The following is a 16,212-nucleotide window of genomic DNA, read 5'->3' as shown; positions in this document are numbered from 1 at the left end:
TAATAAAAAGTGTTCTTCTGTCGTAACTTATTCTCCGAGACATACGCTTTTGATTATTTAAATTTAATTTCAACTGAAAAAAAACGGTATCATTTGTGCTTATTGGATTTGTTTGGATGTGGTCTGGCTGAATAACAAGCATTTGTCTTAATGCAAATCTAGGGGAAAAAATGCCGAGATGATAAGGCTTGAATGGGCGTATTCCTAATATAAGCAAAACTGAGGGTGTGGAAGTTTGGATGCTAGTTGAAGTGCAGAGAATGTTATTTTGTCTAGCTGATATATGATGTGCTTGAATGCTCTCTGTGGGAGAGGGGCAATTAATACAGCGGCTGTAGCTTAGTTTGCCTTTCATCATGTTCCTGTCCTATGTCCTGTGACAGGTTCAAGTATAATTGTAAGAAGCAGGACAAATCCAGAGCAGTAGCTATGACTGCAAAGTGCTTTCCTTTTGTCCTGTGACAGGCAACAGTACTTTTTGAAACCTGCACAACCACCAGATTAGCCGGATTCCAGTTATTTATAGTCAAAAGCAGAGAGGATTCTGGAAAAGTAACAATGGCTAGAGAGCTGAAGCCACAGTACCAGGTATATGTTCCTATGTTTTTCAGTGAGATTCGTTTTTCATAACATTTTTATTCTTTGGCTTATTATGAACACACTATGAACCCGTATTTTTTCAGGAGTCACCCTAATTTATGCACCCTTACTTGGTTATTTGCAATAACAAGTCCATCATCCACTGGCAGTAATTTGCGCTCAAAATGAAAATGTTACCTGCTTCATTGAAATGTATTGAATGGTCACCCAAAATTAGTGTCAGACTGAGGTGTGCTGGGCCTACAGGGGTCACCCATCTCAGGGCCCCACCACCACAGCAGCAGCAGCAGGTCCCCCCCCACCTCCATCACAAATCCGTCCTGACACAAGCCCACCCACTTCATCTGCCTCCCCATTGTGACTGCCGAAAATGTAGCAGCGAAAAGCAAAACAAATCCCAAAAAATGTAAGTGACATAAGAGGGGTGTGACCCTTGTTATCAGAGGGAGGAAGATTAATTAATGAGAGCAAGGGAAAATTAGATGGTCCATTACCCCAGGGTACTAAAATAACAGCTCTGTGATTGCTAGTTGCAAGTTTCTGATGTGGTGTTATTTCTAACCTGAAAACTATAGACCTGTAGTTCTGACATCAGTGGTAGGAATGGTTTGAAGGCAATAATGATACTGGAATACATTTAAATTATAATACTATGAGTTTGTGCTAAACAATTTTTTGAATTGCCATCTATGAGGAAGTGAGCAGAAACGTAGACATAGGGGTGACAGTGGATGTGATTTACTTAGATTTTGATAAATCATTTGATACAGTACCATTTAGAAGGTTAACAGTTAAATTAAGGAATATTGAACTGAATATAATATTTGTACTTGGAAAGAGAACTGGTTAAAGGATAGATTACAAAGAGTGGTGGTAAGTAAACTGTTTCTGATTGGACCAGTGTGGTTAGTGGAGTACCAAAGGGGTCTGTACTTGGTCCTTTGCTTTTTAATTTGTTCATAAATGACGTTGAGGTTGGCATTGTAAGTATTCTCTCTGTTTTTGCTGATAATACTAAATTGTGCAAAACTAGGGCATTTTTCAGTACAGAGTGCAAAAAAATGGCCACAATCTGCCAAACGTTCTGTACATCTGTATAAAATATATATCTAGTATAGGTCAATCTAATTTAGATTGACCTATACTATATATACCATGACCTGGATGAATGAAAATCTTTATAGTCATGTATAAAATATAGAATTCCTTCTAAGATTCAAAATGGAGCACAAATACCTGTATTTCAGCCATGAATACAGCACTTCATGCTGTGTTTGTGAGCAATGTATTCAGGAAAGCCAGGTGAAAGAAGCATGAAGGCATCCTTGTCCCAATCCCTTTCTTGTGGATAACAGTTTGTACAACTAGATGCAGTTTCAGTCAGTAAAATAAGTTGTCTCTTGCATAAAAACAACAACAATGAGGAAACTATAAGGAAACTACAAGGACATTAAAAGAATACATAGAAAAGTATGAGGCCATCTCTTTAGACATTAGGAACTGAACTTTCAATGGAAATAGCACATACTAGAACTAGATGTAGGTTATTTAATTTTGATATCCTGCTTACATGGTACGTAAAATGAGTGCATTAGGTCATGAAGAAGTCAATGGCAGATGTCCCTTTTACAACTGGAAGATATCATGATCTGCACTGGATTTCATACAATAATCCGAAACATTTGTGGTTTTCAGTCGATAATCCGAAAAAGACGAGTTTTCTGGCATCAGATATGGAATAAACGTACGATTCAAATTGTTTTAGAAATTCCACCAAACTCCCAAACCTGTATTTCCTTAATTTACCAATAATTATTATCAAAAAATTGGTTCAAGGAAAAGGTTGTGCGCCAATGCGAATTGTACAAGTTTTTCGAATCGTCACTCTGAAAACTCGAATTTATTGGATTGTCGCCTTGACAACTCAAATTTATGGGATTATTGAACATCGCAAACAGCCAGAAACTATTAAGAATCCTGAAGGTAAAAACAATTTTTAAAGGGCCATCGACTTCAATATGATTTCAACAGATTTTTATCTGGAGTATTTTCCGATTCTAACTTCAGAGCATAATAAATCTTGAAAGATTTTTGTTTATTTTTTCCTCTAAAAATTCAAGCTTTTCCCTTAAAAAATGTGACTTAATAGGCCCCTTAAATTTGTAGGTTAATAGTAATGAGAACATACAATCATAAAAAAAAAAAAATTGGCAGTACATTAGGCGTACAAAGTCACATATGTATTTATCCCAAGTTATATTGCTGTAAGCATGGGCTTGCTGCCAATATAGGAATTTAAAAAAAAAAATCTTGAATTCTAAATAGCTAATACTAGCCTAATCCCCCCGAGACATAACTGGGGAGGAAAGTTGGATAAAGGCCAATGGATGACACCATGTTCAAAGTGATATCACTCATTTGCTCATATTACATGTTTTCAGGGCTGCAACAAAAATGTATGAAACCTTTAAATGAACACAAAGTGCCTTTGAGACATTTTGAGGCACATTTATCAAGGGTCGAATTTCATGCGAGTTTTTTTTAACCATGAATTAGATTTGACCCGAAGATTCGATTATTTATTAAAAAATCAAATATGGTAAACTCGGTCAAATTTTACCGACCCAAAAAACTCAAAACGAATTCAATTCAAATTCAACCAAACTCAATTCAAGCCAGGAATGCTGCAAACATCTTCAAATTGGTCACTGGACTTCTCCCATTGACTTATACAGGAATTCGGCAGGTTTAGGTGTCAAATAGTTGAATTCGAAAGGGCCAGACTTTGATAAATCTCGAAAATCAAAATTCAAATTTTTAAAAAAACTTGAATGAATCAAGTTTGGAGAATTCGAATATTCAATTCTACCCTTTTTAAGGTACCAGTCCCAGGCCTAGTAAATATTATTTGGCTTCTAAAATATGTGTTGTTTATTTAGTTGTTGCTTTGTGCAATAATGCAGTGATATAGGATAATTGTGAACTGTAAAAAATGTATGTTTTTGTGTTAAAGCACTGTGTATCTTGTCGGCGCTATATAAATATATATGATGATGATGTTAAAAGAAATAATTACTCATTTTGAATAAAGATATTTTAGTTTCTAAAAATATGGTTCAAAAAAAAACCCAAAATTTTTTGTAAAGCAAAATTGTTAAGGAATTTTCCATGTAGCTCTTACAAATCCCAAAATATAGTTGTACACTATAAGGGGCACATTTACTTAGCTCAAGTGGAGGATTAGAATGAAAAATACTTTGAATTTCGACGTTTTTTTTGGCTACTTCAACCTTCGACTACGACTTCGACTTCAAATCGAACGATTCGAACTAAAAATCGTTTGACTATTCGACGATTCGATAGTCGAAGTACTGTCTCTTTAAAAAAAACTTTGACCACCTACTTCGCCACCTAAAACCTACCGAACCTCAATGTTAGCCTATGGGGACCTTCCCCATAGGCTTTCTAAGTAATTTCTGATCGAAGGAAAGTCGTTCGATCGATGGATTAAAAACCTTCGAATCATTCGATTCGAAGGATTTAATCGTCCAATCGAATGATTTTTCCTTCGATCAATCGATGGTCGAATATCGAGGGTTAATTAACCCTCGATATTCGATATAGTAAATGTGCCCCCTAATGTCTGGAATATGTTAGGGATCCCCCTAAATTGCTCCTAAACAGCAAAAAATAGACTGGCCTAGGGGATCTTTCTATAATTGTGCTATGTCTTCATCTTGCTTGTTTTTTCCAGGCATTACTTGTGTAGGTGTAGAATCGGAAGCCTAGGGGGCCCAATTACTAAAAATCTAATTTCTATTTATTCCACTAATCTCTAAAAAATCTTGGTTCTTCTATATTTCTTAAAAGCTGTAAAAAATCCAGATTTATTAAATATAAAAACCATGAAAACCTCTAATGTAAAACTTCACCAAGTAAAGGTTGGCCAAATCCTATAGAATTTAGCGGGGAAATGCACTGATCTTATTTGACTCATTTTAATTTCAATTCAGACGTTTAGAGGTTTTTGGATTTTTTTGACTAGGAATTATCTGAAATACTAAAATTTTTTTAGAGGTTTTAGATGTATTCTTATCTTTTAGGACATCGTTCAGCCCTTTTTTTGGTTCATACTTTTTTATATTCGGATCTTTTAAAAAAATTCCATGACATTGGTGATTTTAGAGAATGTGAGTTTAGTTGTGTTTTCAAAAACCTCTAATATTTAACCGTTAATAAACAGGCATCTAAGTCTATGCAAGTGATCCCTGGGAAATATAAGTAATTTGATAGCATTGCTATATAGTGATGGGCGAATTTGCGCCGTTTCGCTTCGCCGAAAAATTCGCGAATTTCGCACGAAATTCGCGAAACGGCTAAAAATTCGCGAAACGGCGCCGGCGTCTCGTTTTTGACGCCGGCGCCCGTTTTTGACGCCGGCACCCGTTTTTTCGACGCCGGCGCCCGTTTTTGACTTCGAATTTTTTTTTGAATTTTTACCGCGAATTTTCGCGGGCGTTTCGCGAATTTATTCGCTCGACGCGAATCGCGCAAAATCGCCGCGAATTCGCGCCTGGCGAATAAATTCGCCCATCACTATTGCTATAGGAAGAAAGAATAGAAGGAAAATTAGTAGAAGAAAATTTAGCATTACTGAGGGCACTTGCTACTTGAAACTTGTGCACAATGCACCAGTATCAATACAATTTAGCTCCTGTTTGGCATATTGCCTGTAACTTTCTATGGATGCAATTTAATCTGAATTTGTATGACATTTCATGTAATTCACTGCTGGAACCCTGGAACTGCTGCTGCTACATCCAGGCCGGCATTAATACCAGGGTTTCCTTATGCTGCCATGTTTGTCTACATCACTCCTGTTCCCAGGTGCCATGGCGTTGATTTGCAGCAAGAAATATGCAGTGAAAGCTGACCCATGCTCCTTGCCCAGTTATCATTATCGGCTCCCTAAATCCAGAACAAGTGCTAAGCTCCCTGGTCACGGCTCTGTTTCCGTCTGAAGCAGCTGCCTTCGGCCTTGGGAGGATCCCTCAGCTACTCAGATGCCACCAGGTCTTTATAAGAGACAGGCAAAGGGGCATGGTCATTAACAAGGTTTTGGACGGAAGGCAACAGTTCAGGGAATAGACAAAATCGTAGTCAGGCAGGCCGGGGTCGGTACAGGCAAAGTTCAAGCAGGGTCAGACAGGCAGTGGTCGGTTCAGGCGGAGTTCAAGCAAGGTCAGACAGGCCAGGATTGGTACAGGTAGCTTTCACAGGATAGTCAGGTAGGCAAGGGTCAATACACTGGAACCAAACAAGACAGGAATCACACCTAGGATACTAACAAGTTGGACCTAACCATGGGCAATGTTCACAAGCCCAGATTCCCTTTAAATACTAAGAATTTTGCACAGAGGATGTGATGATGTCACACACATGGCGCATACAACCGAAAGTGCGCCCGCCGGCCCCCATGACCACCAGGGTACGTTACACCAGTACACTCAGCTAATATATAATGTTGAATAAATCACAGTACACACAAAGCAAGACCGTTACCATTTCAATTTATTGTGTATTCTAGGTTAATGAAATCTACCATGATGAATCTTTGGGTGCCCATATTAACATTGTGGTTGCACAGATCAAAATGCTAAGCCACGCAGAAGTAAGTTTATTTTGTTTTTTTGGTGCTGTTTTGGTGAAGTTTGAATTTTTTGTACAGAATTTGGCCTTAATTATTTAAAAAAAATGTTTCCCCTGGAAATAAAGTTTCTTTTTGGCATTTTCAAAGGCATTCACCTGTTGCAAAATGTTTTTCTCCCACACTGTATGCCTCTTCATTCTGGGCTTTTTAAAATATATTAATGGTTATAAATACACCCTTGCCACTTCACTGAACCATTGGTTCATTTACAGTACAAATAATGGGCCAAATTCAATTCAGTGAGAAAAAGGTTTGTCATGTGAAAAGTCATGGACTAGATTCAATTAGAGATACAATTCAATTCATAAAAACTTATCTCACAAGATAACTCTATTGAAGTCTTTCGGGGGAAAACAGGAAGTGAATTAGGAGAAAGATCTTTTCTCCTCTAATTGTCCATGATTTTTCATGTGATAAACCATGAGAAACCTTTTTCTCTCTTGATTGAATCTGGCCCTATCTGTGGCGATTCTTGTACATTTTGTTCTCTCCCCTGGGGTAGCATATTTTTATTTATCTCCCGGGTAAGCTATATTTGTAATATGTACATAAAGGGAATTAGTAGATATTTGAGTAATTTCACTTATGTAACAAAATATATGACATCAAAATTTTGATTGGATATGATTGTAATACTTTGGCTGTTTCCATGCACCTCACTACACAAAAGCATAATAAAGTGGTTTTTTTTTAAAAAAAAAATAAAAAAAGTCCACCAAACGACTCCAAATCGGTTGTAGGAGGTCCCCAAGGGACAGTACATGATACATTTAAAATGTTTAAATTGAATCGAATTTGGACTATTCCCTAGTCGAATTACACTAAAATAAACTCGAAATTTGAATTTTCAATTCAACCCTTCAATTCAACCCCTAAGAGAGTATTGTACAGGTATCTGGAAACCCATTATCCAAAGCTCCACATCACGGGAAGGCTGTTTCCTATTATCCTATCAGATAAATTGAATTTTAAAAAATGATTTCCTTTCTCTCTATAATAATAAAACAGTACCTTGTACTTTATCCTAACTAAGATACAGTATACTCAAAATTTATGGTGCCAAAACAATCCTATTGGGTATATTTAATGATTAAATAGTTTTTAGTAGACTTTAGGTATGGAGATCCAAATTGCAGGAAGATCCCATACCTGGAAAACCCCAGTTCCCGCACATTCTGGATAACAGGTCCAGTACCTGTACACAAATACATATGAAATTATTTTGGTTTTTTTCTATTACTGTCTATTAACTTAGTACTGCCTTTGGAAAGAAGACATCTTCTTTTGGTTTTGGAGTCAGTTTTTGGTCCTGAGACCAACAATTTCTGTGAAGAACCAAAGAACCAATGTCTGTTTTACAACAGTTTTCTATATAAAACCAAGGAACAGACAGAGACATGGATGTAAACACAGACTGATCAACCAACAACTGAGAGGCAGTGTTCTAAACAGTAATTAAGATAGCTCTGTTTGTAACATTGATTAAATAAATGGCCACATTGCAACTATTTGAAGCTAGGACAATGCTAAACACTGTCTGTGCTTTTTATAAAATTCTGGCACATTTTGATTTCTTATTTTGCAAATGGTAACTCTCTCTAAACATGGCTTATGCTTTCTCATAGTCTTCCACCTTAATTGAGGTTGGAAATCCTTCTCAGAGTTTAGAGAATGTCTGTCGGTGGGCATATCGGCTGCGGAAACCAGAGGCTGGACAAGCTGAAAATCATGATCATGCAATATTTCTCACAAGGCAAGAATTTGGTCCATCAGGCATGCAAGGTATGGGGCTGAGTGTGTACAGAAATCTTTATGAAGTCCACCTTAAGTGTGCTCATCCCGCATCGCTTGGAAAAAGTGCATATATTGTAGGTTTGAATTTCTTAAAGGAGAACTCAACCCCCCACTAATAAAAACCCCTACCCAGTACCCTACATACCCCCCCTCCCTGCTTCCCCCGCATAGGTGATAAAACCTATAAGTGCCCCTAATCCTTTACTCACTTATAGGTGCAAAATAAGTGCAGCGGAGCTCCTGGGGGCCAACTCCCGGCTTCGGTCTTCTTCCTTTCCTTCGGCAATTTCCGTCACTTTTGGCACATTCGGAAGACGGATCCAACTGCACATGGGCCAATATGGCGCTCACGTTGCAAAGAAATCCGAGGAGCCAGAATATGGCGCCCATGAGCTCTGCTGCGCTTACTCTGCACTTATAGGTGAGTACAAGATTAGGGGCACTTATGGGTGTTAGGGGCACTTATAGGTGTTATCACCTATGCGGGGGGTACTGGGTAGGGGTTTTTATTAGTGAAGGATTGAGTTCTCCTTAATAGGAGGCCCTCTATTTTCTAAATCTCACAATTATTGCACCAAGCTGGAGTATGTAGTTACAACAATCGTTTCCATGGTTAAATGGATCCAAACTGCACTTCTGGGCAAACCCTGGTAAAATGAAAGTGTCTTACCACTTTACCAAAGAATATATATGATGCCTATGGATCTTTTCAGTGATGGATCACTTATCTAAATCCTCGCCCAGGTCCACATCATCCAGTTTACAGCAATTCCTTATCTCCACCCCATGCTCCCTGCCAGCCACTAATAGCAGCAGCAGAATCACTTTTCCCTTCAGTTCATGAAACTTTGTCAAGACTTAGTTGTTATGTAAACGCTGAACTGAGTCTTGACAAAACTTTGTGTACTGAAGGGAAACATGAGTTGGCTGTTGATATAGTAAGTAATAAGCACATGCCTCACGAATTTGTTTAGTTTCAATATGACAAAAATTGTGAAATTCATGAAACGTCGAAAAATTTGCGAAACGCGAGTTTTGACGCCAGCGTCAGACCCTTGATAATAATTTACTCTACGATATAAAATTTTATTCCTAAACCAGCAAGTGTATTTATTTTAATTTATAATATTGGTGTGTAGGTGCATCTCAGGTCATTTTGCCTGGTCATGTGCTTTCAGAAAAAGCCAGCACTTTAGGATGGAACTGCTTTCTGGCAGGCTGTTGTTTCTCCTACTCAATGTAACTGAATGTGTCGCAATGGGACCTGGATTTTACTATTGAGTGATGTTCTTAGATCTACCAGGCAGCTGTTATCTTGTGTTAGGGAGCTACTATATGGTTACCTTCCCATTGTTCTTTTGTTAGGCTGCTGGGGGGAGGAAAGGGAGGGGGTGATATCAGTCCAACTTGCAGTACAGCAGTCAAGAGTGACTGAAGTTTATCAGAGCACAAGTCACATGACTGGGGACAGCTGGGAAACTGACAATATGTCTAACCCCATGTCAGATTTCAAAATTAAATTTAACAAAATCTGTTTGCTCTTTTGAGAAACGGATGCAGAATTCTGCTGGAGCAGCACTACTAACAGATGCATTTTGAAAAAAAAAAACCATGTTTTCCCATGACAGTATCCCTTTAAAATGGGCCTGCTGTACTTGCCAAATTGATCTGTTTAGCAATTTTCCATGAGTTCAATAATATAAACCATTTGATCTTCCATAATAAATGTATTTTTCTCTGTATGTATTTTAATATTTAGGTTAATGTAACTTGATATGTTTCTCTGTATGTATTTTAATATTTAGGTTATGCTCCAGTTACCGGAATGTGCCACCCTGTACGGAGCTGCACACTTAATCACGAAGATGGATTTTCTTCAGCTTTTGTAATAGCTCATGAGACTGGTCATGTGTAAGTAATAAGATGCTGGTGCGTTGTCATTACTTGGGGCCGGTGTGTGTATAAAGCATGCAGTTATAACTGCTTTAGCATTGCTGGGACTCCATGCCTTATCCTTGTCTATTAAACTTATATATACACGGAGCTCTGCTCTTCTGTGAGTCTGTTGTAATCATTTTTGTTTGTTTAAATTTATATTTTTGCATTTTTTATATATTTTTACTATTTTCACAATATAATTTTCTTTTTTTTCCCCCAAAATGTCTTTGTTTCCTTAAAGCTGCACTGAAGGGAAATGCTTTTTATTTTTTAGTAGAGGAAACATGCAGAATGGGCTATTTTCTTTCAACGCCACTCGTTATGCTAAACTTAGCAGTTTTATCTGTTGCGTGAAATTCACCTGAAATCTTACCATTTTCATCATCTAACCTCCCAAATTTGCTTTGGTTCTAAGATGGGGTTTAAGGAGAACAAATAAACCCCTTTAGCAGGCAAACCTTTCATTTCATATTGACTTCCTTATGGCAGCATCTTTAGGAAATTAAATAATCAATCAATGATCATTGTGTCCTGGGCCAGCAGTGATACAGAACTTTACCGAAATTATGATTAATGGGCTTTAAAAAAGAAAAAAAAAAGAATTAATTCACTTGGGGTTGGATGAGTCAACAGCTGTGATATAAGATCAGTTGCATTTGAAGTAGAAGATATGCTCGGTTTTGTTACATAAGGCTGGAATTCACTCTTATGTCAGTAACATATCTCCCCCACCATTATTCTGCCAGCACAGCAGTAGAGTCCAGCACAAATAATTAAAAAAATTGTGATAATTTGTCTGCATGGATCTAGTAACAGCTTAAATTAGGTAACACACATTTATAGTTGAAAGCAAACAAACCCTATATAGTTGTGATGTGTGGTTTGTCCCAAAACCTGTGTTGACACATGAGTTGACCTCCAGTTGGGCGGGTTGGGGTTGAAATTTGGCCAATAATTGTGACTTAGGGTTGGGTGTGGGTCAGACTAGGGAACATTACTTTCCTGCTCCCAGAGATTTCCTATCTTGGAAACAGATGCACAGAGAAGTAGTACACAGAGGAATAAGAAATGGGTACTTGTTGGGCGTGGGTTCTACAACGTTTTGCGGGTTGGGTGCGGGTTAAAGTTTTGTGGGTTACTCATTACCACTATATTTATATATATATATATATATATATATATATATATATATATATATATATATATATACTGTATATCTTTTCTTTTTACTGTTTTGATAAAAATTCTCATTCTTTTGTATATGCATATTGTAGGCTAGGTATGGAACATGATGGCCAAGGAAATCATTGTGGAGATGAGGTACGAATGGGAAGCATAATGGCCCCACTGGTACAGGCAGCATTTCATCGCTTTCATTGGTCTCGGTGTAGCCAGCAAGAGCTCAGGCGTTACTTGAGGTGAGTAGCTTTGTCCATTCCATCAGCTAAGCATAAAAATCACCTCCTAATACATTACAATTTGATAAGGCTCTTTAAAGTGGACCTGTCTCCCAGACATAAAAATCTGTATAATAAAAGATATTTTCAAATTAAATATGAAATCCAATTTCTATTTTTTATTAAAGCATTCATAGCTGTTGTAAACTAATTTAAAAATCTCAGCTGTCCATCAAATATTGTCTTCCCCTCCTCTATGCCCTGGGCATAGAGGTGGGGCAGACAATTACTTTCACTTTCCATTCAGCACTTCCTAGATGTCACTGCTCTCCCCACATTCCCCCAGTTCTCTTTACCATTTAATTGTGTAGCCAGGACATGGGGAAGGACATCGAGTCCCCCATTCTGGTGCACAAACAATATTCTGAGATGATACAAGGCTTGTCTTAATAACAGTGTCCACAAAATGGCTGCTGCCTGCTTGTTATAATTATGAATTCCCAGACAGATGGAAACAAGTTTAAAATAATATATATAGTGTAATTAAAGATCCTTTTGTAAAAGGATTTGGAATAATTTTTTGGGGGAACGGATCCCCTTTAAAAGCAAGACTAAGTTAGTGATAAAATGACTGGCTCCGTTAAAAATATCAACTCTTTGTCAAATGCAATCATTTTGTTTTCTCTTGCCCGCATCAATACCTGGAATATCAGGGTTATCTCTTATATTATATATATTAATCAACAGATTCTCCCAGAGTACCAACACAAATTGGCAACAATGTACAGTCTCATGTGTTTCATTTAGTAATTGGAAAATGTATTCACCAGGCGCAAATTCCCAGTGAATTTCCACGTTTTGCCATGGTGAATAAATTAGCGAAATTGATGCGACAATTTACTGCACGCCCATTGACTTTAATGCAATTGGACAAAATAGATGCGTGTCAAATTGTCAATGCTCTAATTTTCTTTGACACAAAACGGGACAAATTCGCACATCATTAGTTCCATTTTGTATATTGCCATTATTTTAGTAATTGTATTGCCATTATTTTAGTAATTGTAATATCAGCTATACCAAAGTCTTATAGTCCTACCCTGAGAAAATCCCAGGACAACCTGAAAGCTTTTTGTGCCATCTTTATTTAAAGGACAAGGACACCACTTAAAATATTTTTCCCCTTTATAAATAGGTGCTTTACAATTAATGAATACCTTTTTAGAAAGTGTCTTGATATTCTAATTTTTTTCTGGAGCTCTGTCAAAAACTTCCATTTTCATGGTTTTTGCAATATAAGGTAAATCCAACCAATTTGCCTGGTTTTGGAATATCTTTTTTATAGGGGTAGCTTTTCGATATTCTTCAATTGTCTCTATTTCAATAATAGTTATAGAATGTTCCTTTTCTTGATGGTATTTCTAATAAAAAGTCTTTAAAATAGTCTGCTATTTTAAAAGATGACTAATACATCATTTGCTTTCAGCTGTGATGGGGGTATGTGATTGCTGCGTTTGTCCCCAAATTGCCAAATTTGTATGTTTTGCTTTCAAATTGATTTTGTTAGTATATTGTTCTAATGGTGCCTTTTGCTGTGTCCTTTTCATGTCTAATTCTTTAACAATATCTTTAGCTAATCTCATTATATGGAGATTTTCTCAGTCTTGGATCTTTAAAAGTAATGTTTTTCCCTTCCTTCCTACCCTTCATTTCTCCTCCCTCCCTTTCTTACAAAACTGACATCAATATGGTTCTTTTTTTGAGCCACACTGAGCTATGGAATATATTGGTTTAGTCTCTAAACAACAGTATTGTAGCATTTGAGACCCATAAAATAATAACTTGTTCCTTCATTTTTGCAGTTCATATGATTGTCTCAGAAATGATCCTTTTGATCACAATTGGCCTTCTCTACCTCAACTACCAGGGATGCATTACTCTATGAATGATCAATGCAGATTTGATTTTGGGTTGGGTTACATGATGTGTACAGCGGTAAGTATTCAACCTGTTCCTATTTACAGTTTCTAAATGTTCTTTGTAAGAGTGGAGGAATCCCATTTATGATTAGGTATGTGAAATGGGTCAAGAAATTTACAGGAATTCCACAACCTCAATGTAGAACCACCAACGCTGCTTTAAATAAAATGTAAGTTCCTAAATTCTAAAATTAGGTGGCCTTTGGTGATTTGATCTTCTTTATGGGAACAATGTCTTCGACTGTACTTGTAAGATTAATCATGTCCCCTCGCAAGTGCCTTTTCTCAAGAGGAAACAACCTTAATCTTGAACGTCTTTCCTTATAGTTTAATAACTCCATCCCTTTTACCAGTCCAGTTGCACAGCTCTGCACTCTTTCCTGTTCTTTAATATGTTTTGAGCCCATATTTAAAGTGAGGCCTTAACAGGGACCTATAATGTTGCAAAATCATCTTTTCATCTCTCACGTTAATGCCCCTTTTTAACAAGACTGCACTTTATTTGCTTTAGTAGCCACTAAGTGACTCTGCCTAGAGTTACACAGTTTCATATCCACAAAAATCCCCAAATTCTTCTTAATTAAGCATGACCCCAACACAATACTATTTAGTGTATAACTAGCAGTTAATTACAATAATTACATAGTTTTGCACAATTTAGTATCCTTGACAAAAATGAGGCAGTACAATGCCAACCACAGTCATTAATAAACAAAAAGCAAAGGACCAAGTACAGAGCCATGCGGTACTCCAACAACACTGGTCCATCAAGAAAATGTTTCATTTACCACCACTCTCTGTAAGATTGTAAGGGCAGGTTACAATCTCATTGTAACCTGGTTGTTGTATACTCAGTGCAGTGCAGAGACGTAACTACGAGTGCGCCAGGCTCCCCTGCAAAAAAATCTTCAGACAGGCCCGGCACACTCAAATCCCCATCCTCCCGTCTACTTCCTGTCCAGCCTCTGCCCCTCCCACACCCTGACTCTGCCCCGCCCACACCCTGACTATGCCCCACCCACACCCCACCTCTGCCCTGCCCATGTCCTGCCCCAACACCACCCACTCCCATCCAAAAATGTTTCCCCTTCCTCAACGGTAAGAGCGCGGCTGGGGAGGAGGGTTTTTTGGTGCTTTATAAATACTTATCAATAAAATTGTAAAATGGTCCATTTACCACCACCCTTTGTTACCTAAACCTTCAGCTAGTTCTCTATCCAAGTATAAAAATGATGTTCAAAGCTAATGTTCCCAATATTCTTTCATTTAATCAGTAACTTTTTTTTTACACAAGAGATATTAAAGCAATGCATGAAATTCTACCCCTGTTTATCTTACTGTGTAAGAACTGAAACCATTGTATTGTATGCAGCTTACCTGTTTTCTGGCATGTAAACGTTTCCCATAGCATCATTTCAACATGAATGGCTGCCTTCATGTCATTTTATATATATATATATATCTCAACTGCTGTTTTAATCAATACAGGGTAACAGAACATTATAATAAATGCATACAGAACCCTTTCGTTGTTTGGTTAAGGGCAAAAATAGAACATTTAACTGCATGCTTAATGGACAAGTAAAAGCTCTGCATGCAAATAAAAAGACCTTCCGAAGTGATTATCTCCAGCCATTATTTATTCTTTGTTATTATGAATCTTAATCATTCTCATCAGGCCCTGATCCTGTTTATCCTTCAGTCTAAGTTAATTACAACATGCAAACATATTAGTGTCAATTTATTGAGGAGCCATGACACCTCTTCTTTCCAGCTGCATCCTAATAAGAAAGTAATGCATCTTCTTGCCCTTGAGATCAACATCAGAACTTCATTCCCCACTGTTTGGTGCTCTCTGAATAGATTTTAATGACAGTCCATTATGCATTAGATAAACAAGCTGTGTGATATAGATATCTCACCCTGCCCACCCCAAAACCTCCCTACAATGTGTTTCCAGTACAACTTCAAAGGTCAGATTTTTTTGAAGGGATTGTTTTTTGATTAATGCCAGTGCGGGGAGAGAGGGGAGGGGGCAATGGCAGGCTTTTGGTACAGGGGGGGTTTAGTTCTCCTTTAAAGGATAAGTAAACCTTTAAAATAAGTGAATGTAACATTGATGAGGGTACTATTCTAAGCACTTTTGCAATGTACATTAATTCATTATTTTTAATTACAAGATACTAAAGGATACATTTACTATTAATATAAATGAATTTTGTTAGAACAGCGCCACCTGCTGGTCATTTTCTGACCATTCTGACCACCAAGTAGCCAAGGAAGTTGTCAGGAGAAAGAAAGAGGCTGCTCTGATGTTCTTCTGGATAGGGGAAAAAAACTAGAAACCTTTCTCAAATCTTTCCTAAGCAGAAGAACATCATAGCAGCCTCTTTCTTTCTCCTGACAACTTCCTTGACTACTTGGTGGTCAGAATGGTCAGAAAATGACCAGCAGGTGGCGCTGTTATAACAAAATGCATTCATATTAACAGTACTATTAGGGGCATATTTATCAAAGGTCGAAGTTCGAAGTTAAAAAAACCTTCGAACTTTGAATTCAAAAAGACTAACCGAACGGTGGTCGAAATTCTTTGGGGTCCAAGTAGCGCTACTTCGAATCGTACGATTCTAAGTAGCGCTACTTCGATTCAAAGTTTTTTTTACTTTGACCATCGATCTCTCAAACTCCCCCAATTGACTCCATACAGGTTCTAGGAGGTCCCCCATAGGCTAAAACAGCACTTCGGCAGCTTTTAGGTGGCGAATGGTCGAAGTTTTAAAGAGACAGTACTTCA

General features: G+C 37.6%; 1 protein-coding gene across 1 annotated transcript in view; it reads left to right on the top strand.

The window, feature by feature from the left end:
- The window catches only part of adamts2.S (ADAM metallopeptidase with thrombospondin type 1 motif 2 S homeolog), a 150,174-nt gene that overhangs the window by 54,555 nt on the left and 79,407 nt on the right, over nt 1-16,212 (top strand). Inside the window, exons 5-9 of the mRNA XM_018256219.2 lie at nt 6,188-6,271; nt 7,936-8,092; nt 9,910-10,015; nt 11,317-11,460; nt 13,302-13,434. Coding sequence (XP_018111708.1) covers nt 6,188-6,271; nt 7,936-8,092; nt 9,910-10,015; nt 11,317-11,460; nt 13,302-13,434 — 624 coding nt within the window. The remainder of the gene's footprint in view (nt 1-6,187; nt 6,272-7,935; nt 8,093-9,909; nt 10,016-11,316; nt 11,461-13,301; nt 13,435-16,212) is intronic.

This window comes from Xenopus laevis, chromosome 3S (assembly GCF_017654675.1).
Source record: "Xenopus laevis strain J_2021 chromosome 3S, Xenopus_laevis_v10.1, whole genome shotgun sequence".
Taxonomy (NCBI): domain Eukaryota; kingdom Metazoa; phylum Chordata; class Amphibia; order Anura; family Pipidae; genus Xenopus; species Xenopus laevis.
Note: the sequence above shows the minus strand (reverse complement) of the source record. Positions and strands in the feature narration are given on the sequence as shown.